Source organism: Fopius arisanus, unplaced genomic scaffold (genome assembly GCF_000806365.1).
Source record: "Fopius arisanus strain USDA-PBARC FA_bdor unplaced genomic scaffold, ASM80636v1 scaffold00031, whole genome shotgun sequence".
Lineage (NCBI taxonomy): Eukaryota > Metazoa > Arthropoda > Insecta > Hymenoptera > Braconidae > Fopius > Fopius arisanus.
The window spans coordinates 705637-732048 of record NW_011887770.1 but is presented as its reverse complement, the minus strand read 5'-3'; the positions used below and the strand labels follow the sequence as shown (position 1 = coordinate 732048).

Sequence of the window (26412 nt, the reverse complement as noted above, 5' to 3'; positions counted from 1 at the left end):
AGGGCGTTGGCATAATTCCCTCAATTTCGTAGGCCATTAAACTTCATACTGATCATTTGTTTTATCCATTTTATTCTCGCGAATCAATCGCTCGATGATAGCTGTCATTCGGTGCCCCATGGCACGTGAAAACGCTTGATCTGGATCAATTTCTCAATGGGGGAATTAACCACGTACTCTAGTTAATTGAGACCATTAAAAGGTATAGCAAACAGCTGTTGCATTTTTAATTGACACTCCATTTTAATTTATAACAAAATACTCCAGTTGCGGGTCAATTTTATCACTAACTCTCAGACCACCTCCAGATTTATTAATTAAATATTTTCCCAATGAAAAATAGAAATCCTTTTTTAATGGCGAATTTCTCAGTTATCATTCATTTTTTAATTAATTGTTATTAATTTTAGTTGATATCACGTTTTGAATAATAAATATTGTAATTAATTTTTCATCAGTTTTATGAGAATAAAAATAATTGTGAATGTTAAAATTAATAATAATGTTAAATTAATTAATATTAATTTATAATGTTAATGTTATTGTGACAGAAAAATTCTTTCAGTTTTCAGGATTAATTGGATATTTATAATTATTTGAACTTTTGATGTGGAGATTGGATGAAATGGAATAGAAATAGGAATAGAAATAGGAATAAATGTATGAGAGAATGTTTATGATTGAAAAAATGGTGATGGTGAATTTTAAAGTGCATTTGTTGGATTGTGGGACAGGGAGATGAGGAGAAGAGGAGAGAAACGAAATGAGACGTAATCGTGAGTGAACGTGATATCCATTTGCATCTGTCAAGTCGAGGGAGTTTTCTCGAGTCATGTCCAGACGACCCAGCGTCACCATCTACGATTATCCAGAGGATCTCAATCCCTTCAGGGATGATAACGAGGAAGTGAGGAAATTACCGGTGACTGCTACCCGAGATGAGAAGAAAAAATTCTGGACCTTCGGCAGGAACAAGAAAAAACGATCTCACAGTTTCTCCATTAAATCCACGTGGTAAAATATTTTATATTCTCTATCAAAAATTTATTTCCCACCAAAAATCGTTACAATAATAATTAATCTTTCATCTATTTATCTTTCTAACAATTTTACATTTTTTCTCTTGGAATTTATCACGTCTAGTAATTTTTCCTCTGATCAATATTTATTTAAACATTCAGTCTCTTGTGAAAAATTAATAAATTTTCGGGGAAACACAAGAGAATTATTTTTTTAAGACTGATATTTTATTCGATAGAAATTGATTAGAATTTCTTGGATAATTAGTCGTTTCAGTCAGAGGAAAAAATTGGAGAATTTGTTTAAAAATTGTCCCCTCGCAAATCTTTCCATTCATCAATATAAATTATTCCATCATGTCAAGGCCTTGTCCATACAAAGTTATTATTAAAAGTGACTGAGAGGAAGTCGCATGTTGTCGTTTAATTCGATCGATTATGCCATTCTTAAATGATCGAACAATAAGTCGAATTGCAGTAGCAATGGTTTTTGCGATTCGAGTCGTCTAAACATTGAGATTAGTGACGCAAATCGTCTACATGTCCTCTGTCTCGCAGATTACATGTGTCGACCCGATCGACCCAGATGTGCATGAGTACAAGAAAAGAGAAAATAAATAAATTAACCCAAAAAAAATTTGCCTTCCTAGGAATGGAATCTTTGGAAAGAAGAAAGAGTCATTCGAGAGAAGTCCAGAAATATCCACAGGTTTGAATTATTTATTTATCAATTTTTCAAAATAAAATAAACTAAAGACAATTTTTTTAATGACTTCAATAAAAAAAAAGTCATCAAAATTTTTTCGTTTATTAAAAAATTATAGTCGCTCGATTTTCTAAATATATTATTATTATTATTTATGATTAATAAAACGAGGATTATTTAATTTTACTTCAACGAAGATAAGATATAAAATGATATGGAGACATAATTGATGAATAATCATTTTTTATCGAAGTGTCATCGACGTATCAACGCGCCAGTTACAATGGCCAGCCGATTTCACCCCCTCGACCCTCGAGGGATGAACAAGAGTTCAATGAAGCGTTCGGTACCCTCGCCAGGAGGCGAAAGTACACCCTCGATAATTCCTCCAGGTACAGTTCAAGTCTGACGATGAACGGAGATCCTGGGAGGATTTACGAGGGCTGTCCCCAGGAGACGACTGTCTCCATCATGGGTGATCTAACGCCAAAAGCACCAGCCAGAAGGTCAGCACCCGTTTAAAACGCTTAATCAAAATCACTGGCTGATAAACTGATTATTTAATGACACAGAGTGTGAAAGAGCTCTTTGTAAATAATTCATATAAATTTTTTATTCGGCCAGGTTTGGACAAGTGAGTCCCAAGCCAACGGATAAAATTCCTCCGTTGGATTATGGCCCCAAGAGAGATGATAGAGAGGACGATGAAACCCCTATTCCACCGAAGTACTAATTATTTTATTGATTTGTTTAATTACCAATTTATTTCAAATTGAGATATTGATCCGGTGTATTCCAGGAGAGGAGGTGTGAGAGGATCCCAAAGACTGGCAGTCTCTCAGGACCCGGAGGAGAGAGTGCAGATGAGAAATGGAAATTATACAGATGAAAACGAGAACATGCAAGACTTTGTCTTCAAGAGATGCAGTAACGACGCAGTGAGGAGATCGAATTTGTCGATCAACAGTTGTGTGTCAGTGGGGAGTGTCTACGCATCGGGGAGGAAGAAGAGAAGAGCTCCATTACCACCGGTGAAGAGGCCAGAGGTCCTTGAGGTTCCCCAGGTAATTGAGCGAAATATTAAAATCAAATCCTGACACTTCTCAGTTGATCGTGAATAATTTCCCTTTTCCTCCAGGAAAATGCACCTCCAGAGACATCTCCAGACCCTCAAGAGATCGCCAGGGTAACCGAAGGCATCGCGGAGATGACGGAGAGGAGCAAATGCCTGGATCTTCCTGAGGAAGTCCCCAGTGAGGAGAAACTCCCGGTGTTGGAGTCCCCGCAGAGCCCCCAGGAGCAAGAGATCATGGAAAAATCAACAGAAGAGACTCCAAAAACAGAAGTCGAAGTGGAATTCACTCGAACCCCATCGGAGCCCTTGGAGATTCTCAAGGACGTGATCCCAAACGATGACGACGACGTTGTCTTCAGGACAGAGAGCCTCCACAGGAGTGACAGTTTCTGCGTGAAGGATGAAATCGAGAAAATCGAGAAGCAGATAAAACTTCTGGAATCGTCGAAGCACAGAACAAGAACAACATCATTTACCTCATCCCTCGATGAAGATCCTCTTCCCCAGCTGCAGAGAGGTGGCAGTAGGCGGAGCCTCCAGGAAACTCGCAGGAACTTCTTCAAGGATTTGACGAAAAATGAAAGTGACAACGTCAAGGTTGAGATCGGAGAGCTCCCCAGGGAGATGAAGGAAATTAAAATTGTACGACTGGCTGATCCTCCAGTGGAGGTGCCCCAGGAAACCGTCAAGATTATTGAACTTCACATTTCCGAACCAATCCGAGAGAAACCTGAGTTCACGGATCTCGATGTCAATCCCATCCCCAAGCCCAGGAGACATGCCATGAAAAATGACGAACCGTGAAAATGATCTCTGAAGGGATTTTTTATAATTTTTCTAAACCCGAATTCCCAAATTAAAGGTTTTCTTTTATCGTTTTTTTAGTTATTCCTCAGAGAATTTTGCTTTTACCTTTATGGGAGTTGACATTGAGTCGTTCGGTTCCTCTGGTTCTTTCCCCGATGAAGAAGATGATCAAATATTTTAATATCTCAAGTGTTTTTCTACCTACTGTGAATAAAACGACTGGTCTGAACCGTGATATTCATCGATTATATCGAAGACGTGCCACTTCATTTGTTCCATGATTTCCTCGATTTATTTACGCTGGAATTCGATTACGTGGCCTCGTTGAGTAATTCAGAGTAATTACTCATGTGATTGGAGCTATTTCAGGCGGCGAGTGGATATCGCTTCTGTGGCATTTCTATTTATTAATATACGAGTTTAATGAGAATATCAGATAAATATATTGAGGTACGTTAAAGATAAGTCGTGTCTCATTAATTAACCCTCAGATCTCTTCACGATTAATTATTATTATTAATTGATTAATTACTAATAAACAACTATTCCATTGAGATTTCCACAGGATGAGCCCCATTTTTTTTTTAAATAATCAAATAGAATAGGAAATAAATAAATGAATCAATCAGTGGAGGAAGTGATTGAGTTATTATTATATAATTATTAATAACAAATAGATAATTAAAGGGGATAATGAAGAGATTATCCTGGTCGAGCCCCTCTGCTCACTCTCGTCGTGGCTCATCGAGAAGATCCTCGAAGTCGTTCCAGCACCAGTGCCAGTTCCCGAGAACCTCTGCAAGTACCCTCCCGAGGCTTCCCCCAAACGCAAAACTAATCCCTCGCCTGAAGAGAGCATTTCAAAAGCTCATAATTGTGTATGAGCATCACCCCTACGCGAAAATTTATCTCCGAAGTCGAGCTGCAATTTTTGCTGAAAAAAAACGACACGGTAGATCGAGCAATTGGTGGATTATCCACCCCTGGAGCTGGTTTAGGCTCTTCTGGGATCATCTGATGACCCTCACCTTCATCTACTTCTTCGTCGTGGTACCCTACGTCAAGAGTTTCTCCAGAATCTGCGGAAAGGGGATCAGCGCAACTCCAGATTTCGTTAATGCAGCACTGGGACTGTGTCTCCTGGACGTTTTTATGAGTTTCGTTACAGGTTTTACCAGGAACGAAGGGACTGAGGTTGTCCTGGAGGCCGCGATGATTGCCAGGTAGGAATTTAATTATTTCAGATCGGGGAATCGTATGCAGTGCAGAAAAAGGAATGACAGATTTATTATCGAATGGAAATGTGATTCTGGAATTATTTATTTATACCTAGACATTACACAGGGGGATTTTTCCTCCTCGACCTGATAACATCGATTCCTTACACTTGGTTCACCTCAAGTCGCCTGGACCCTCCAGGGCCTGACGTCAATTTTCTGCAGTTTATCGCTGAAATGATTCCTCTCCTGAAGATATTTCGTCTGTCAACCCTGAGGCACTACGTCAGACAAGTGAATTCCGCCTGTGGCTACAGCTCCGTCGCTGATATAGCCATTTGGCTGAGTCTCCTGACAACCCTGATCGTTCACTGGAGTGCCTGTCTCACCTGGGGATTCCCCTTCGTAACTCTGTACGCAACGAGAAGAACTATTGAGGAATCGGATGCCTACGTGATTAAAAGTGGAATCTACGGGAGAAATTCCTGGAAAATTTACCTGGCGGGTCTGCACATGGGGATGAGCAATCTCGTTGGCTCCAACTTCATGGAGTTGATGGAAACTTCAATGAGTGATAAATTCATCAGGTGCATTCTACTGCTATCAGGGACAGCCTATTTGATTTATCTTATCGGTAATCCGATGGAAATCCTTTGAGCGAATGAAAATTAATGAATTCAATCGTCAATTAATTTTTAATAAAATACGTTCCAGTTGTTTTTCTCCAGCTGATTGAATCCTCAGCTGAGCCCGAGCTCAAGTACCAGGCGATAATTAATCGAGTTAGGGAGTACATAGAAGAGAAGAATTTGTCGCAGACTGTCAGTGACAGATTGATGAAGTACTACGAGTACAGGTACCAGGGGAGCTTCTTCAAGGAGAACGCCATCGCGAGCACTTTATCCAATCATTTGAGACTGGAGATTAATGTGAGGTCGAATAGAGGACTCCTGGAGACAGCTACTGTTCTTCATAATTTACCTAGAGCACTTCTGGCTAATCTACTCAGTAAAATCGTCGACCGGAAGTATTTCAGGGCATTTATTTGAGGTCTATCGGTTTCAGATTCGATGACTCCGGTTATTTACCTTGAGAATGATGTAATATATAAATTCGGGGATGAGGGGGACTCTATGTACTTCATATCCAGTGGAACTGTCGCTGTTATCAACTCCATGGGGAAAGAAGTATTGTTTATTTATTTTACCATCGAGAAATGGATAAAAATTCATTGTAAAATAAAGAATGCAAGACCTGTTGTAAAATTAAGAGATCATTTGAAATGATTTCCAAAATTTCATTGAGTCATTTCTCGAGCTTCTGGGAATAAAAAATAATTGTTTTAGTTGGATCACCTGGTGGACGGCGGTCACTTCGGCGAGATATCTCTACTCCACCTGAATTATCATCGAGAAGTCTCGATAATTGCTATCGAGACCTGCGAACTCCTGCAGCTCCACCGTCGAATATTCTCTCGACTTATTCTCCCCGACTCCGAGCTACACCGAAGACTCACACGAATATCGGAGAAGAGACTCTCAGAGATCCGTAACTCCACGAGACTCTCCCAGAGACAGGATGACACGAACCGAAGAAAATTCGAGATGCAAAAGCTCCTGATGAGGACTGAGGTGTCAACCTCTACGTCGACGGACTGAAATATCACTGGCAAAAAAACTATAAATTCATCACTCTTGTTCATTCCAGTATATATTTTCTCCATTTTCTTTATACTTATATACTTCAAGTATCCAAGCACGAATATATGTTCGCAGATGTGACATGTTTTCTAAACTCTCTCGAGTGATTCATTTTTTTTCTCTACTCCATGAAACGTTTACAATTGTTTATTGATTCAATGATTTCGATTGAAATAATGAAACCCATTTTCTCGTGATTTTCCATATCTCGTTATTCCAAAAGATCCATCGACTGCTGAATTTAGCCCTCTGGAGCTGGAGCTGTGAAACGAGAACTCCATCGATTTTTTATCTTCAAAAATTTCCTCGAATTCTCGTTCCACCCCCGCACCCATCGTTCCAACGTAATCGCGACGAAAAAAAAAACAACTCAGAGATGATGATTTCCATTCATCCCTCACCATCCACCCACTCACCCCCGCCCACCCCACAAATTCATAAAAAAAATAACGACTAAAATGGTAAACAGCATTCACACACTCCGTTAAAACTCACTGACAAAAAATTTCAATGAAAGAAAAAAAAAATCATAAACATTCACTTGATTTTCATTATTAGGGCGCGTTCAGTGTATTTACAATTAGATACATAGAAGGCATTCAAAGCTTGCTACATTGTCGTTTAATCTCCTCCCATTTATTAATTTATTCACTCACTTTTCTATCAACTGCAACACTCACTCACACTAGGATTACAAACTCCTCTCGTCATTTAATGGATATCGCTAATCACTCTCGTATTCCCTTGTATTATTCCTCGTACCAAGGCCCTTCCAATGAATTACCAATCCCATCAACTCTCGATTATTCTCTTCCCTTAATTTATTTATTTCATTTATCTCCTGGAATGCACCTATTATCTATCAACTAGCACGTTATGATTAAAAATAAGTTTCAGTCATTTACAATTTTATGACACTTCCGAATGATTCAGTGGACCCTCTCATTTAATCAATCAATTCACGTGAAAATTAATAACTTTAAATTTTTAAACAAATGGCCACACGTCATTGTGCACAACTCAATCAATCCGATATGTTTACATTTTTTTCTTATCTTGTGCTGAAACAATATAAATTGATGTGAAATCATTAAAAATTATAAGAGAAATTAATAATCCATCGACATTATTAATTTTAATCATCGATTTATCGAACGCTCATCGTCATTTCATTTCTTTGGTATTGATAATTAATAAATTATTTGGTTAAGTTCACGCCCCTTCGGAAGGTCATTGTCTTAGTAATTTTTTGTTTTTCATTAATTTTTCATCGATATAATTAATTGTACAGCTACTATGAGTGGTGATAGCTTGCATGGGGAGAAATACTTGGCAGGGAAAAAAACATCAACAACAATGATTCCTCATGTATCAACAACATTAACAACATCGGCGCTCATTACTCTATTACTCTCATTAATTTATTAACGAGATATTTCTCTTCCTGATTACAGAACACAAAATTAAAATGTGTTATCAATCCTCACACAATCGCTTAAATGCCAAAATTCAGGGACTAAAGCCTCTCGTTATCGTATCCCCTCATCGTATTTTCAATCGTTGTCGCTAATTGAAATTCTCGTCATTACCCACCTAATTACGGTATTAATTATTAAATTACAATTTCTCGTGCCTTCCTACATGGGCAATCCCTCAGAGCCCCATCTCAACTTCAATTACTAGCGAATTTCTCTTATTCTTCACCACAAATTCTCTCCCTCGAATTTATATTTCAATTTATTAATTATCTCATATCCCATTCGCTTTGGATAATCGATCGACCGAGGTCCACGTACTCAATTAATTGTGCGTTTCATCGAGACAAATGGAAATAAAATTATTATAAAAAATGAAACTAATACCTACAACTAATCAAACAAATTTTTCTAACTCTAATTTTTTATTTTGATTCGTATGGTTTAGGTAATTAATCACTAAAGATAAATTAATGGCACCTGTTCATTATTCTAGATATTCTAGATCTTCTGAATAATCTACACAAATTCATAGAGGAAAAGGAAATAACCGGGGGATAAAGAATAAACAGATGGTAATACTGAATTTCTGGGGATATGTACAAATTAATTTGAATTCATTGGATTATTATTCAACGATTAATCTATCCTGTGTTGATTTATTCAATGAGGGATGAATGATTGTCCTGTAGTGCATACCGACAGCACTTTCCAACCCCAGGGTAAACTAATAACGAATTATCAATTAATTAAATGAATAAATTGAGGGAAAAAATAATGAAGCCATCACAACCACCGATCGATCGACAGTCAAAGCCCCAAATGTCACACACGAATAAATATCCCTCGAAAAAAAAAAATTTACCAGACATACCTCACTCACAGCAAATTAATGAATAATTCCCTCATTCTGTCAAGGTATAAAATCGACACTAGTTGATTCGAATAAGTTCAAGTCGGTGTTTAAAGCTCCCTTAGCGTTAATTAATCGTCATAATTAATCAGAGGGTACAAATATCCGACGGAAAAAAAAATCAAAAGCATCTGAATAGTCATGCCATCGACATTCAGTGCTTAATTTTCCTCCTAAATACCATGGATCAATTAATCCTCACCCTCTGATCTCAGTAATCCCTCACTTATCATAACAAAATTCATTATCTACTCCACAACTGGGTATCAAAAAAATCATCATGCTTTTTTATTCGTCCATTATGTTTTGTGCGGTTGTGATGTTTGACTGTGTCATAAGTACAATATGACGATGAGGAAAATAATATTGGACAATCGTTGGGAATCGAGCCAGACAGAATTATTGTCACTTTAAAAATTATTATTCTCGTCTCCCAGTTACTGGGACATTAATCAACTCCAGGGTGTCATTTTTTATTATTTTTTTTTTCAACGTGAAAGGGAAACTTTGATTCATTCAGGTGAATCAGTGAAGCTCGGGAGATGATTATCTGGTGATTATTCAAGATAATAATGTTTGGAATGATTGAAAGGACAATTAAAGCTCTCTTACTCACAGTTACATCATGAAAATGGATTGGGATTGAGGATTGGACTAGACGTGATGGGGCTGATGACGTGGTAATGGCCTAGGGGGTGGGTTTGATCAGGATTTGATGCTGTTCTCCTCTGATCGCCTCTCAGTACCCACTGTCAGCAAATTCGAGAATTCCATCTCGAGGACTTGTCTTGCCTGCAATCACAAAATTATTTTTTTTCCCAATGACAATGAATGATTTAAAAAATTCATGGATTGAAATTAGTCTCAACAATTCGAATATGAAGGTTACCTGAACATTTTGCGTCGGTATCTGGAGGGTGAGGGCAAACGCATTGGCATCGAAACTCTCGTCGAGGGCCACGAGGGCACCATGAACTCCAGACTCCAAGAGATTGTTCCCATATTCCTGAAAAGAATTCCCTGAATCAACTGAATTCAAATGAAACTCCAATCGTGAGCCTTTGCGAAAAATTATCCACCAATTTTTAGACAGATGGGATAATTAAAATAATTAAATGATCAATTGAATAATTTACCTTGAGGCCAATGGATTGTACCCATCTGATAACCCTGTCGTTACTCCAGACAATAACATCGACATTTGCCCCCTCAGCCATTCTCCTCCTGTCCTCGAGTTGCTGCCGGTCAAAATTCAATCTCTTGAGACAAGATATACCGTACTGCAGACTAGTCCTGTGAAAGCTATCAACCATCCTCAGCTGTCCCCTGAGATCTTTCTTGGTAAGATGATCAAGCATACGTGCATCAACAAGGCACTCCATAAATGTCGATCTGTACTGTGGCAGTCCCAAACTTGGCAGCCAAACATTGCCAATCCACTCATGATTCATATCACCAAAAGCAAGTGTTGTTCTTGATGTTTTTGGTGCGGATGGGGATGTAAGGGACACCATCTCCTGAATTGCAAGCCTCAATTTTAATCTGTGGAGGGGATTGCTGATGCCAATTTCACGTTGAATCTCAGTGTCACTGAGTGCTGACATAATTGCACCACTTTTTACATTGGCACGACAGGCTGCAACGTACCAGGCTGGCATGCCAACCCACAGCTCCAGCCAGGCAACTATTGTTGGTCCATTCCACAGGGCAAACGGTGTACCTGCCTTCATGGCCTCAGCCAACAGCTCGTGACGAGATGAGTCCAACATACTGGGGATAATACTGACATTTTAATCGATAATACGATTTTTTAATCGAACTGCATAAGAATCGTCGTCACTATTAGGTGAAATTATATTTAAGGAGAAATTTATATAGAATTTCATTCAGAATGAAATTTTAATATTCAAAATAGAGGAATTCACCTCTTCTTTTTCCTTCGATCGAAATCACTCTTTCCTCCTAGGGTCCCAGCAACTGATACATTGTCCCCATAATCTGGATCAGCTGGAGTGCAAGCCCCTCCCATTCCTGGAACATCTCCAGGCATCGTGGTGTCCTTTCCCTTGATCTTAGAAATTAATAAATAATTCGTATTAATTCTGTTCACACTGTTGATTTCCATGGAAAGGCCAGAAAAGAAATACAAAAAATAAAACAGAAAAATTCACCTTCTCTTTTTTACTGAAGAATCTTCCAAGACTGCTCTTGATTCCCTTCTTCTTCTGTGCAGCAGCAACAGCTGCTGCTGTCGCTGGGCTCATTGTTGATTGCATATGCAGATGAGAGCTCGACAATTGTCCAAATGGTAGACCAACATTTCCAAAACTGTTCTTGTGCAAACTGTCCTGGCTACTATGACGTGAAGACAATGGTGAAGGTGGTGTTCCAGAATTCAGTGTGCCGTTGTTATGATGCCCATGCCTGCTAGCACGAGCGCTAATCTAGTTTCTATTTTTCTACGATCTATTCATCTATGTATTCTCATTTTATCCACGAGATTACTCGTTGCTACGCAATATTCTGCAGTAGAAATTCTTATTTCATTCATTAATCAACTCCTCAATTAATGCAACGAATATTCCCTGAATTAATCATCGCGCCACAGCATTGAATATCGGAATAACTCAATTAAAATATATCCAACACCAGTGGCATGACGATTGGCATGCTTAACGATTATAATTAATTAACCTGTGAGTGGAGTAACCGGCACTTGGAAATCCGCTCTGTCCGGTGCGCCTGTTAGTACGATGGATGAGGGGAATGTGTCGGTTAATGAGTTAATTAAGAGTTATTTCTGTTTTTGGAGTTATTAAAGGACACATCACGTGAAATATGAGAGCAACATTAAAAATCGATAAATAATTAATGAAAATTTAATCGAATTTGGTAATAATCGCCTATCGGCATCTCGTAAAGTTGCCCTCAAATTCCTCTTAACGATCGAATATTTAATATCACAGAGTTAATAACATCAAGTACCTCCTGAGTTCCTCTTGGCTGTGCGCCAATGCCTGGACAACCCTCTCCAGTCTCAATGATCTAGCTGTTTGTGGTGATGCTGCTTCACTTCCTCCACTTCCACCACCTCCACTGTCTCGTTCACTAACCGAGTGCAACTCCTCCCCAGACAACTGCAACTGCCACAGGCAGAGGTCATTATTCTCATGGAATTCAATAACGAAGTGGCAAATTATCGATAGCAACTATTTTATTTCGGTAATAAGTGGAATATTATTTCTTTCACTCAACGCCAAAGGGGCGTACGTCCCATTTTATTATGTATTTATATTATATTTTTATTTATTATATTTTTTCAATGGTTGAAACGTTTTTGTTGGGACTTACGCGCTTTTACTGGTAAGTCGACGATGAGATGAGACTTGTTTGAGAATAATTTTATAATTCATAAAAAAGTCTCGAGTCATTTCATCGTAACTCCACTTATCACCGAGATAATTACATTTCTCACGTTAACGAATCAGGTGAATTGATATTTTACCACTTCACTATTGAATTACGTATGCGATCTTATTTATTTAACTGTCAGTGTTTATAAATTTTGTATGGCTGTTGAGAAGGTGTTCATATAATCCAAGCAGCGATAATAATAATTGTCTGCGAAATTAGAACGAATGAAAGGAAAAATGAAAATCACCAATTCACTACAAAAGCCTCGAAATAAATTTCTGCAAAAAAAAAAAGGTTGTGGTTGAATGGAATGAGCTGGAAAAAATCGAAACAATGGTAATAGAATAAGAAACGTGAATTTTCAGGAGATGATACCCTGCAGAAACCCAAGACCAGTAAATAACTGAAAAATCTGTCTTTTTATTCCATTCAACGAGTTCTCTTTAAGCTCCTGTCAGAGGAAAAAAAATATTTTGGCCTCCGAAACCAGTGAAAAGACTCCTGGAAGCACAGCCTAGAGGCTAAACCCAAAAAATAAATCTCAATGAGCAACAGAATCATAAGAATCAGCAAAAAAAGTTCGAGTGTTATTAAAGATGTTTATCCACAATTGCAAGTATTAAAAAAATTATTGTTCCTCTCCGAAATTATTTCCTCCATAATCTCATTCATCAATCGCTTTTTACCATTAAAAAATGATGCGCGAATATCATAAAATGTCTCAAATCAGTACCACATCGATAAAAAAACACAAGTTGACATTATTAGATGATTTTTCTATGAAATATCTCGACAATTAAACAACATAACGAAATTTTTGTAACGACCTTTTTCATAGCTCTCATTTTATGCTATATAAAGGGTTCCGAGGAAATTTCGCTATCTCTTGTCAAAAGGATCTCGTGTAAAAAGGAATATAAATATAAATTTCCTTGACCGTGAAACAAGGTAATTTACTGAAAATGGCTAAACATCCTTAAATTTCCTGTTCAATCCTCATTGGGTTGTTGTTTAAATGTCAGGGAAGGAACGAACCTGGCTAGCGGGGAGTGACTCGGACAGTTGTCCTGGGCTTGCCAATGAAGCTGCATACTGATGAAGATGGGCAGGTGACATTGAGGCAGGTGCCTGTAACACCGGACATCCAAAACCGTCTCGATTTTCTCCAATTTTTTCAAAAAAATCCCTCAATTTAAATTTTGCCTCAGGTCATTAATTTTGATCGACCGTAGGGTTGATGGAAAGGGAAGACAAACATGAAGGGTCGATGATTACGAAGAGATAAATATTATCTTAACGATGAAGAGGAGAGGAATCGCGAAAAATCCATTAAAAAAAAATTAATCATTTTAAATAGCCATTATAGAGGAAAAATAGAGGACAAAAAAATTTCCAGATTCCTCTCCTCTCTGTCAATTTCAAGGCCATTCTTACCGTATGATACTTATGAAGATAATCCCTATTGGGGCTGTGGTGACTCTTGGGTGTCGATCTTCCACTGAGAGGTGGTGATGCCCTCTCGAGGCTTCTACCCCTTGCCAGAAGATTCATATGCTCCAAACTGCCAACTCTGCTCTCAAGCTCCTCAGCCCTTGCCTCAGTGCTCTGCTTCTCCTCCTGTATAAGCCTTATCTCGATATTGATGGCATCGAGTTGCTCCTGCAGCATCATAGCCAGTGTCTGGGCATCGGTGTGACCACTGGGACTGATAACATCAGCAGCTGACGAGAATATACTCTCATTATCACCATCCCCCTCAGCATCAGATGACACATCAAATGCTTGCTGGACATTCGCCAGTACGTGCGCCTGCTGCAATTTCTCCCACTCCTGTTCAGCGAGGGTTCTTGCCACGTAGCCCTTGGTCCCGTCGTCATCGAGTCGTTTACCACCTCTTCTCGGTAATGAGTGGGTGTCGAAGGAGCTGTGACTAGCTGATCGGGATGACGAAGCTGGCTCCACGGCATTTGGTGAGAGACTCCTCGTCAGGGCGTCTGTCTGCTGTATATTGAACGCTATCTCCTGCTGCAGCATCTGTCTCTTCACATTGTCTATCTCTAATCTCGCTTTCCCCAGCTCCTTCATTATCTCGGATTTTTCATTCTGCAAGTCCTCAGCTATTTTTCGCGTCTTCTCGAGCTCCTGGGTGAGAGCATTCTTCTCCTCCAGGGCATGCATGCGCTCCTTCAGGTGGACCTGAAGTCGCTCGTTCGATTCTAGATTTTTTTTTAACGTTCAATTAAAATCAAAAATACCTGACATTTTTTATTATCGAATTTGTACTATTATTTTTATTTCGATTGATCTATTTTTAATTAATAATTATTTGGGAGAAAGCTCGCATTGTCAATTTTCCACTGGAAGATGCTTTTTATTTATTTTACCTTCGCAGGTACTAATTGATGAATTATGATTATAACGATTGAGGGAGATAATTAATTGATTTACCTGATAAGAGTTTATCAACGGTACTGCTTAACCTTGTGTTGTGCTCCTCATTCATCTTGAGACGCTGATTAAGTCGCATCACCTCGGCGTTCTTCTCCTCGAGCTGTCCCTCGAGTCTCTGGATCCTGTCTTCAGCACTACCGTGTCTCTCCTGTGCCTGCTTGTTTAAATTTCACTCATCGTTAAATACTTGTATTAATAATTAATCAACTTCTGATTGAGATGAGCGTGATGATGATGGTGAAGTCCCTAGAACCTTTTCTGAACATTTTTCTTCAAAATTTCACCTGCAGTTCTACATGAAATTCATTAATTCATGTCTAATCTAATTGATAAAAATTATTTAGCCACAGGAAGACGTGGAAAATCCAATGAGTAAACTCTACAATTAATAAATCAATGGAATGTCTTTTGACATTATTTTTCCAATAAATTGTCCAAAATTATTCACAAATTTGGAATTTCCAGTCGAGTGGCTGTTAATTCTATTCATGCAATGCATTAATTTCAAAGCATGAAGAAAAATAATTCATAATGAACCAATAAAAATGATATAAATCATGAAAAAACGTGAGAATAATTCGAATAAATTCAAGCCAGCAGCTCATGAACACTGATTAGCTCTCGAGAATCTGTAATTGATGTGATAATATATGATCTTCGTGATATGACTGTCAAAAACTGATAATTGATGTTTAAAAAATTCCTAGTGTTAAGAGAAGAGTCTTCTAAAATTGAAAAATCAAAGAAATATGATGACGATGATGATGATGAATGATCTGTATGTTAGTATTTATCGACACAATTAGTTATAAAAAAAAAACAGGCACAGGCTCACACCACATTCAACTCTAAAGGAGATTAATAAATAATTCAAGTGGAATAAAAAAGTGAATAATCGGTAAATGAAAAAAATATATTATATAATTAATCGAGGAGACATGTAGGAACATTATGGTGTGATGTGGTGATATGATTCCCCTGCGTACCTGATTGGGCCTCCTCACCTGGGTCAGTGCCTCCATCCTAGCCTTCAGCTCCTCCTCCATCTCTGGTAATTTTGGATACTGGGCCAATTTTTGTTCAGCAAGCTCTAGTTTCTCTTGTATAGCCGCTGTCTTCTCCTCTTGCAGCTTTATTCAATTATCAAAATATAATTAACAATGAGGTAACAATGATCCATTCCAGCCAGAAATCAAAATAATTGCAGAATTTTTGCTCTCAATTGGAAGCGTATGACTTCAATGAATTCTATTCATTCACATCAAATAAATTGATATTCCCCTAATAAATAATTCTCATCAATGATACAGAATTAATCCCAACAGCAAAAATGTTGATGACTTTAAATTAATGACATGAAGTATTGATGAATCCATTCGAAAGCAAATCGCTAATTTATTAGCAACAATGACTACTCGTTGATAAGGGAAAACAATTATAGATTCGTTGATTAACGAGATGATGATAAACGTTGGGATTTACCTTGAGCTGTGCCTCCTTGTGCTGCAACTCCTGCTCGAGTTTCTCATTCAAATCATGAAGACTGGTGGATTCTCTCTGAGCATTTAGATATCTCTTCTCCAACGTCGCTATTCGCTCCTCCTGATCTTCCTTCTGTGCAACATTCTCTCTGAGATCTCGCTGCAGCTTTCCATTAGACTCCTGCGTCTTCATTAGATCCTTCTGAGCCTTGGAGAGGGTCTCTTCGAGTTCAGCCACACGACCCCCCAACTCACCCACTCGACGCTGCCAATTTGCCAATTCAGCACTCTGAAATTATTATTATAATCATTGACCAGAAATTTTTTCCGAGTCACCCTTCAAGAAATTATTTCAATCCGTGTAACAACGAAATTCTTCAATTGTGTTTCGTGTTGATTACAATTGTGTCAATTAATAATTTCAAACAAAAAGGAGATTCAATTATCTCGTTAATATTCCAGTGTAATTTTATAGATTCAACTAACAATTCTCATGCCAAAATACTCTGTACATTGAACAATTATAATCATTCCACCACATGCTATATCGATACAATCACTAATAACAATCGATTAATGCCACTTTATCCCAGAGAAAAATAATAATAACTCAGTGATTATTCCCGTGCAAAGAGTTTAATATTTTTGCATAAATTTGTTGAGTCATGCAGTGAAAATACCGAAGAAATTTCTCCATTAGTCAAAAAATGTAAAACCTCCAATTTTGTCTTAATGCCATTATTATCGATAACGTCCGTCAACTCGATGATCAATCGACTCCCTTAATCTCTCAGTAATTAGGAATTGTCATTATCCCAATGATTATTCGTACCTGCTTCTCAACAGTCGACTGCAAGTCAATAACACGTGCAGCCGAATCGTGGTCAGAGGTATTGAGACCACCGTTGCTCAGTCTACTTCCACTCTCCATTTTCCTCTCATCATTAAACTCAATAACTGTTGGTACCACCTCCTGTTGGTCCTGGCTAGTCGTATCAGTTTCATTCTGCCCGATCATAATGCTATTTTACATTGAGAATAACCCCTGCCACAATTATCCATCCCCTCTCCCTTTTTCTACGATTATTCTCCCCATTCCCCCATTATTCCCCATTTTTTCCCATTTTTCCCATTTTTTTCCATTTTTTTCCATTTTCCAACATTCCATCTTGTATCACCGCTCAACATGCCACTACTATTTTTTTTTTACAATTTTAACAGACAAAAATAATAATTTAGTAGCGAAGAAGTAAAGGGTAACAGATCGATTTATTTTCTGGTCAAATTTCCGGGAAATTTCTCTGAATCCTTGACAGATACCGAGATTCTCGTTAGGAGATTATTTATGGAGTTAGATGTGAGCTACAAAAAAGGTTCTCATAAAAATTTTGCTGCCTCTTCTAGATTCGGAGATATTCCCAAAGAAATAGTGATTAGATTGATTTACTCTATATCTTCGATACTGAATTAATATTTGATTACGATTTTTCGGTGCGATGGAGAAAACAGAATATAAGTTCATAATTTCTATGGAATTCTTGCAATGTTTAACATTTTTATAAAATTCTGTACTCTCCCTCACCCCTGGCGTCCCCGAATTACAAGAAAAAAAAAGTAATGAAGCTCTTGAAATGAGAATAATCCCATGATTTTCCCTATTCGAACCAGACGGTCATTCCAAAAAGAATAAAAGAAAATCGAAGATTCCGCAAAATCTCACGAAAAAATCCAGAAAAAAATAGAATAGTGACCGTGCGAAATGACTGATGCAACACTCTCACACATCCACAAAAAAAAAAAATCATTAAAAATGCCAACGAAAAGAAAAAACAACTTGTCATGACTCAGTATCAACTTGTGCTCATGTGTCCTGTGTGTGATGTGAATTCCCTAAAATTTTCCAAAACCCATGAAATAATGACACGAACCTTTCCCTGATTATCATCAGCCTGTCCATTTTCCTTGGGCCTGTCCTCGATTGCCTTGAGATGTCCACCAGCTTTGTACTGCTGGAGCTTTAAACAAATAAAAATAGCGATTAAAACCAAATTTTCCTCCTATCAATTATCCCCAATGAAAAGTTGAGGCCATTTAATCTCACCTCGTCTTTGGTACGTGATAGCTCCTCCTCGAGGCTCGTATTCTTCTCCAGTGCAACTCTTAATCGTTCTCGTACCTGAAAGTTTCAGTAGAGAAAATATTAGATCTACAATTGGCTTTTCCCCTCCCGATATTGCTGTCTGGGGTATGAATTTGCCCCCATCGCTATCGCTTTTGTTACTGAAGGGGTAAAGTGCACCTTTTCGTCCAGGGCCTTGTGATGCTCGAAGAGGCTCTTGAGTGCCTTGAGGACCTCGACCTCGGACGAGACCCCCGACTGGGCTGCTGCTTGTCTCTTCACTACTGTCATCCTGAGGGACCTTTCGTGACGTGACACCAGACATTCTAGATGCTCCAGTAGAAGCTGCTCCATCAAAAAAAAATTATTATTTAATTATGAGAATAATCAAGTATTTTTCATTTATCTCCCTTAATTATTCAATTAAATATTAAAAAACAAAAAGAATAATTGAAGTTATTATTAAATTATGGAATCATTTATTGAGAATAATGAGAAATAAATTGATGTACTGCTTAATAACCGGATATTTTAATATTAAAAAAATGAAAAAACTGTAAAATTGAAAGTAATAAATTAACCCAGTCTCTAACCCCCGAAAAATGTAATATTAACTCATGGAATAATTAATCTACAATTCATAGCCTCTTCCCAGCCATGAGAATTCGTCTCGCGGTCCGTGAAGTTAAAAAATGAAACAGCCAAGGAAGACGGTGTGGAAAGGCGAGCCAGCCAGAGTTGAGGGGAAAAAAAAGTTGTGAAAAAAGTCCTAAATAAACGTAAAAAGGTAAAAAGAAGGAGGAAAAAGTAAGAATCAGACGTTACCCGAGTGTTGTTGCGTTCTGCTTTTAATTCCGATATTTCTTCCTCTCGTTCGAGTATATTTTCACGTGCTGCTGAGAGTTCCTTCGTCAACTGCGAGAATTCCTGTAAATAATTGAAATATCGAGGAATTAATTCCCACTAAATTACACCAAAAAAACAAACACCTAAAAAAACGCAAATGTTTTTAAAAAATATTGTCAACAAATTGTCCAGAAAAATAAACAGCATTTCGATTCCTTTGATTTTCTGGTTTATTACGACACAAGTATTTATTTTGAATCGCTAATTCTCTCCTAAAAACCTGTGCAACGAATAAAAAGGGAGTAAAAGGGGAAGTAAAAAAAAGAGGAGAAAAAGCAAGAAAAAGCAATCGTAAAGCTCAAACTGCTCTCCAATTAGTAGTTAATCTTTATTCACTCGAATATTTGTTTTATTTGGGGCTCAGCAGAGGCTCAAGTAAATCCCATGATTCTTTTTTTCCTATTTTTTTTTTTCATTCAAAAATCTGACTAGCAGTGTTTATTCATTTTTAAAAGCCCTTTTTTGTGCATCTAGTACGTGTTGAGTACGAGGAGAAAAAAGGGAACTCGTTTTTCTTGTTTTTTCTTGGCTTTTTTTTTTTCGGGGTTTAGTTCTTTCTCTCGTCGTGAAACTTAACTAGCTGTCTCTCGAAATCTTCTTAACGCTTGAAATCGTTACTGCGGGCTCCAAATGCAATTTCCCACAGGAAGAGGAGAGAAAAAAATAAGGGAGATTTTTCAAAGCGTGAAACTTTCTGATGCTCGCTCCACCGGAAAAATGTGCATATTTACGGAAAAGGATCTGTCATTTTCTATTCTTTATCAACCACTCAAAATTGATTTTAATCACTCCTTCAATAATTATTTATTTAAATTACTATAATTAATCAATTCAATTTGTGATTGATTTCAAATTTTAATCATTTGAAAATCAATTATTTTTAATATTGTATTAAAAAATATGAAATTTCAACTTCAACTCTGAAATATTCCTTTATGTTTTTTTATTATATAAACATTTTATTTTTATATATAATATATTTTTTAATTAATCAGCCGAATATTTCCTTTTTCCATTGAATTATCTAAGGGAAATGAGAGAAAATGCGAAAATTCGTGGGAATTTTGAAAGGACAAGCGTTTTTTCTCCTTAAAATTGATTTCTGTGAAGATTCAATCGTCTCTATCGATGGATGATGAAATACAATAATCCAATGCGGAATAACATTGAATTTTCAATATGTAAATCCATCTTTGAGGGTTCCTTTCACTCCAGCTAGAGTTTCCACAGTGACATACTACGGTGTGACTGTCATAACTATTTTAAAATTGCCACCCGAGATGCTGATGACTTGCGCAACAAATTTCCATTCCTCGATTCATCGATTCAAATATTTTTTCCCATCAAGTTTCAAGTTTACGAGAAGGGAAAGTCCTACGCCATTCCGAGAAACGAAAGTGGGAAGTGAATTCCACACGCTAATGAGTAAAAATTCATCGAGACTCAGCTAATGATTTTTCGAGAGTAAACTCTCTCATTTTAATTCATGACTTCACCATGAGTTCATTTTCGTTGTGTAATTTACTTCAATTTATTTATTATTTTATTATTTTATTTTATTTCAGAGATCAGTTGGAATTTTATATTTATACCCATTACAAATTTCGAGTTTGTTTTTAAAAACTCAAAATTTCATGAATAAATGATGGAAATTTCAAAATTCTCTCCAAAAATCAAATATCATTCCAATGATTCCCAATAATTCCCGAAAAATAAAAAAAATCCTCAGAACCAACCAATCAAAAATAAATATAAATAAATATTCACCCCCAAAATTGTTGACACGAATTCCCAAATAACGGAAACCAAAAAACCACATCCCCAAAAATAAAAGAATTCCTAAAAAATTCCAGTCAATTTCCTCTACCCAACAACTTCATTGTTACAACTTTTCGTTACACACATGCCAGACCGATACATAAAAGCCGTTGAAAATTCAGGTACGTGCGTAAATGGGAGCAAGCCCATGTACAAACAGATCCAATGAGAGTCCAAAAGAGTGGGAGGGGGAAGAAAGTGGAAGGGGGGGAGGATGGTGGTGGTGGTAAAGAGAGGGAGGAAAAGAGGGAGTACTATAAGGTGAGGTTCATTCATGCGCCCAGTGAGTAGGTGGGGTATTGATCGGTCAGACTCCTCTCCAACCGTACATTGCACCCGGGTTTTCGTCCCACTATTTTTCTTCCCTCTTTTTCCCTCTTCTTAGATTTTTTTTCTCCATCTAACCCCAACCTCACCCCCAATTTCCCCTCAACACACACAACCAATTGCACATTCTCCAGGTAAATACCCATCCATGTAATTCAAATTCCCATTTACATATCAAAATTTTCTGTCATCCGCATTAATTGAATTGGCGATTCCACTTTGGCAAATAATTTCCAATGATTTTGGAGTTATTTGATTGAATATCTGATTCTTAATAATTTCTTACCGGAATTAAATGAATAAAAATAAAATCAGAATGGGAAAATATTTTTGATGAAAAATTTCGTATATATTTCGTGGATGAAATAGATGAAAACTTTTTGGTTGAATTTTCGATTTTTAATGGTTTTAAGAAATAATTAACGAGAATTCGCAGGTGAATCAATGAAGAGTGAACAGACAATTTTGGATTGATGTAATTTATCAATTTTGTTTCTCTTTGTGTTTCTAATGGCAATGGGGGAGAAACAATAGGATTTGCCACGAGTGATTCGATACCTGGCCTTCAATTGTATCAGGAAGTCATGAATTACAATGTGACGAGAGTGTGAGGACAGGATGTGATGTCAATCCAACACGTTTTACTATCCAATGGCTTTCCCATAAACTCCGAGTCAACGGACTATAAACAACTGGATTTAGTCATTCCCTGGATTTTTCTATCCGAAAACTAGGGAATGGCACAACTTCGTCATGAAGTTTAAAGGATAATTACTTGTGACTAATGAAGAGGAGTTGAACTCAATTGCATTTGAAAATTTTCGAGGAGCTCTTCAGGAGTTTAATCCTCGTGCACGATTAACAATGCTCCACCTTCAGGGAGAAATTATTTTTATCCTGAAGAAGACCTACCATTTGTCGTGTCAATTGCTGAAGTATTTATTGTGACAATAGAATATTGAGAGAAGAAGAAAAAATTGACGTCCATTGAGATAATATCTCAGTTTTACGAGAATATTTCCAAATCCCGAAGAGATACGAAAAATTTTGTGGAATCTTTTTTGTAGCTCGGGCTTCCCTCTACAGAAAAGTTCTTAACAAAAATTTTGGTACGTCTTTTGGATTACGAGATATATCCCTCAAAATCTCGATCAACAAGAGGGTGGAGCGCAATAACTCGTTTTACTTGTTAGATAAGCTTTTTGGAGATATCTCGAAGTCTAAGGGAGATGGCAAAATTTTTATTGATGTCTTTTTTGCAGCTTTTCTCCGACTCTGGAGAAAAGGTCCTAAAAAAAATGTTGATATCTCCGTTAGATCCTGAGATATCCGTCGAAAAGTCGAGCAAGGAACAAGTTGACTTGTTACCTCTTCACTGGTGAATTAAATTTCCTGCTGTGACTCGACTAGTAAAAACCTGAAGGATAAATTCAGTGGCAAATTGGCCCCTTTCCACGTCCTTCAATCTCACCCCAGGACTAATCAGCCCTCAATTCACTCGAATATTTGCTCCAGTTTTCATCAGGAGGAAAAAGGGGTCGAGAATAAAAAGATGAAAAATCAATAATTATTACGATGTCGTAAAAAATTCAGATTTTCCATTTCCCGAGTATTTTTTTTCGTTCGCCACAGGGCATTGAACCTGTATTCATTTGGCTTGAGGCCATGGGGTCACAATAGTTGCAGACGACAGAGGAAAAACAAAAGGAAAAAAATGAAAAATTCTCGGAGGAGGACAGACTAAATTGTAATCATTTCCGAAATCTCGGAAAATTGGAGAGTTTTTTTCCTCGTGACAGCAGTGAGAACGTCAAGGGCAATTGATTATTTATTGAGAGCTGATTTAATTGACCGGAAGATGAGAGTTGTTTCGTGCTATAATTCAACTAACTTCGTTCATCAACCTCGATAAATTGGCTACCATTTATCATCCCCAGTTGTCTCGTAAATTCAATCACAATGACAATTACAATTCAGGACTGGAAGTGGTGAAACGAAGAGTTGACTGAGTTTTATCGAGACTTATTCGGAGATATCTCCGAAACTAAGAGAGATATCGAAATATCTGTGAGGACCTGCTTTGTAGAGTGAAAAAATATCTACAAAAAACGTTCTGACAAAAATTTCGGCATTTCAGTGATACTCCCTGAAATCTTGTCACAACTAAATCAACTGGTTACCCTTCACCTTTTCGCCAGTCCAGTTTTTGCGGAATATCTCGGAACTGGGGAGAGATAGCGAAATTATTATCAGGGGCTTTTCTGTAGAGTAGAGTGAGAGCCAGAAAAAAGGTCCCACAAACATTTCGCTATCTCTCGTCACTCCTAAGATATTTCGAAAAAAAACTCATCAGAGGACTGGAAAAATTTGCTTTTGTTTACGAGTGATTTACAAAATTTAATTATCTTTTCTGTTAGTTTTACGAGGCTTTATTAGAATTGATTAAATCCCCACGAGCCTCCCAGAAAATAGAGATATGAGATAATTTGAAATCAAAACAAGATAACGAGAAAAATTGAGAAGTTGTTTTCTCCAACAGAAATTCTATTTCCACCGTTGAATTTATATTTCACCTCTGCTGATAGACAAACAGGTGAATGTGTGCATCGAGCTGCGACTCTAATAACCCATCATGTCTACAAAGTACTGACGTAATTCCCACCAACACGCAACTAGAATTACAAGCAGGAATTACAATAGGATTTCATCAATTTCCGTGAAAATGGTATCCATTAAAAAACAATGTATCCATTAAAAACTGAATAATTCTCTGAGAATTTCCACACATTCGACAAAAACTAGTCCCCCATCCAAGAAATAAACACCATTTTATCTTTAATAATTCTGCACTGCCCTGGTATTAAATCAATTAAATTGCGGGATGAAAATTGAAAAAAAAAATTCCAGACACTGGCTTCTCATAAATAAATCAGTAGCGAAGTGGTGAAGTGCTTCACTATTGATTTACCTCGAAAACTATTGATTTCAGGTGGAAACGTTAAAGGACTTTCTCGTAGCTGATTAGATTTTCTCTGAAAACGGTCTCTTGATATTTTCTCCTAAAATCAATAGTTTTGATCATAGAAGGCTATAATTGAGAGAAAAAATAGAGAACTTGAATGGTCGCGGATAAAGACAATTTTTAGTTTTTAATTCCGAGAAATTTTAATTTGTAAAAATTATATTAATTATAACAAAGATTACTTTATTTTATTGCATTTGAATGAAATATTTATTCAATTGCATAAAAGTTTCTTGGCGAAGAGGGAAAAGTGTAAAATTCAAAACCTCCACAGAATACGCACACCGAAATGAATAAGTAGGCGAAAGGGTGGGGCAAAATGAAACGGCGCCGAATTTTAATATTGAAAAAGTCTTTCCTTCATCTTTTTAAATAAAAAAGATGCCTAACAATATCAATATTTTTTTACTCATTTCCTTGCTAATTTTTTTGATGAATTTTTCCCAAATATCTCCGAAACCAAAGAAGATAGAAAATTTTTCGTAATAACCATTCTTCTAGGTCTCCAGTACCTCCGAAGAAAAGATTCAGACAAAATTTCGTTATCTCCATTAATTCCGGAGATACTCACGAAACGGGTAAGTTAACTTACCTCGTTACAACTTCAGTAACAACTGCTTATACCCATCACCAATTTCTCTCTTAACAATTAAGTTTATGAAGTACAACAGTATATACCGAGGGAAAAAAAAACAGCCCGACGTCCACCTGTCATTTTTTTGTTTACATGATGTGAAAAAAAATTATGGAAATTGAGAATTTCTGTTTCATTTTGCCCCACCCTTCCCTGTGGAGTACAAAATGTACGTGGAGATGACTGTTGTGACAATTATTTGACTACCTGAGGAATATTAGCATTCATCTGTCGATTGAGGGCATCTCTTTCTTTCTCGACATCCTGGAGTCTGGCCTCAGCTTCCTGCAATCTTTCCTGACTCTCCCTGAGGGAATCCATGAGCTTGTCCCTCTCATCGAGCATGGACACCATGAGCTGCTCAAAATTAGCATCTTCCCCGGAGAACTGTGAACTCCTCTGACTAATGCTGTCCTCAGCAATTGTCGGCATCACATCGCACATCATATTCCACATTTTTTTGGCGTTGCGCTGATTGCGCCACTGACACTATCAAAATCAAAATTTATCCCCCAAAATTAATCACTAAAACTCCATTTATCTACTTCATTTCTTTTTTTTATTCAAACTGAAAACATTATCAGAAGCTGTTGGCGATATTTCCGGTGTCTCATGCCGACTCCGAAAAATCCACTGACATCTCCAGTCGTCTCTTCCCACAGCTATTCCTCGACTCCACTATTTTCCCATTCATTTTCTATTTTTATCAATTTTATTCTCTCGAATCACTGATTAATATTATTCGAATTTCACTGGCCCAGGAGTTTTTCCCGATTTTTTTTTCGATTCCTCTCACTCACTCCGGGTAATCGACTGCCACTCGAATTGTTTCAATTATCCCAATTGTTGATTAATCTCATTAATGTGATTATCCGATTATTTGGAGATGTTTTTATTGCTCCAGGGTAAGTGTTTCGTGGAGAAAGCCAAGTATTTGGTGGTGATTTCGGTTTTTGCAACTCGCCCGAGGTTTTTTTTTGGCTTTTGCACACTGAGGTCGGTGATTGGATTAATTATGGTAATTGTTTGAGCTAATTGGGGGTTTATTTGCGGTTGCGGGGCGGATGCTCGCGGTTTTGGTGATTAAATGAAAATAAATTGCGTGAAATACCGCCGAACTGACACACCTACGGGTATCACTACCGCCCAGTTTCTTTCTACAACTACTCCATTTCCGATAATCGCGGCCATCTTGCATCGTGACGTAGGGGGAGCCGATCGCGCACGAAACGACGCGGCGCGGCACGAGCGGCGCGCGGGCCTTTTTCGAATCTCCCACTCCCTCGGACCCGCAGATTAATTGTTATTAATGATTATTATACGACATC

At 37.5% G+C, this 26412-nt stretch overlaps 3 protein-coding genes across 14 annotated transcripts in view; 2 read left to right on the top strand and 1 right to left on the bottom strand.

Moving 5' to 3' along the window:
- The window catches only part of LOC105265688 (uncharacterized), a 6461-nt gene extending 2389 nt beyond the window's left edge, over positions 1 to 4072 (top strand). Inside the window, exons 1-7 of one of the 2 annotated variants that reach the window (XM_011303320.1) lie at positions 99 to 202; positions 735 to 1014; positions 1670 to 1728; positions 1979 to 2231; positions 2350 to 2451; positions 2525 to 2789; positions 2864 to 4072. In XM_011303320.1, the coding sequence (XP_011301622.1) occupies positions 833 to 1014; positions 1670 to 1728; positions 1979 to 2231; positions 2350 to 2451; positions 2525 to 2789; positions 2864 to 3604 (1602 nt within the window). In that variant the 5' untranslated portion in view covers positions 99 to 202; positions 735 to 832 and the 3' untranslated portion in view covers positions 3605 to 4072. Of the gene's footprint in view, positions 1 to 98; positions 203 to 734; positions 1015 to 1669; positions 1729 to 1978; positions 2232 to 2349; positions 2452 to 2524; positions 2790 to 2863 lie in introns of those variants that run through there. The other variant, XM_011303319.1, reaches the window with a different exon arrangement.
- A 523-nt stretch (positions 4073 to 4595) lies between these two features.
- LOC105265687 (potassium/sodium hyperpolarization-activated cyclic nucleotide-gated channel 1-like) lies at positions 4596 to 6890 on the top strand. Its single transcript, XM_011303318.1, has 5 exons — positions 4596 to 4830; positions 4941 to 5458; positions 5539 to 5832; positions 5890 to 6011; positions 6171 to 6890. Exons 1-5 carry the CDS (start codon positions 4625 to 4627, stop codon positions 6480 to 6482), a joined length of 1452 nt encoding a protein of 483 aa, XP_011301620.1. The 5' UTR covers positions 4596 to 4624; the 3' UTR covers positions 6483 to 6890.
- Positions 6891 to 8961: 2071 nt separating this feature from the next.
- Liprin-alpha (PTPRF interacting protein alpha) lies at positions 8962 to 26262 on the bottom strand. Of its 11 annotated transcripts, none has more exons than XM_011303307.1 (18): positions 25292 to 26262; positions 19203 to 19304; positions 18558 to 18722; positions 18360 to 18434; positions 18187 to 18273; positions 17091 to 17264; positions 16260 to 16547; positions 15764 to 15907; positions 14775 to 14934; positions 13761 to 14542; positions 13362 to 13454; positions 11898 to 12055; positions 11607 to 11654; positions 11084 to 11336; positions 10838 to 10983; positions 10049 to 10682; positions 9802 to 9918; positions 8962 to 9704 (listed from the first exon to the last, which is right to left on the bottom strand). In XM_011303307.1, the coding sequence occupies exons 1-18, from the start codon at positions 25538 to 25540 to the stop codon at positions 9618 to 9620; spliced, it is 3762 nt and encodes a 1253-aa protein (XP_011301609.1). In that variant the 5' UTR covers positions 25541 to 26262; the 3' UTR covers positions 8962 to 9617. The 11 variants fall into 11 exon arrangements, with proteins under 11 accessions (XP_011301609.1, XP_011301615.1, XP_011301611.1 ...); XM_011303313.1 differs by having other exon boundaries at positions 11084 to 11264; XM_011303309.1 differs by having other exon boundaries at positions 11898 to 12049.
- Between the last annotated feature and the right edge of the window lie 150 nt (positions 26263 to 26412).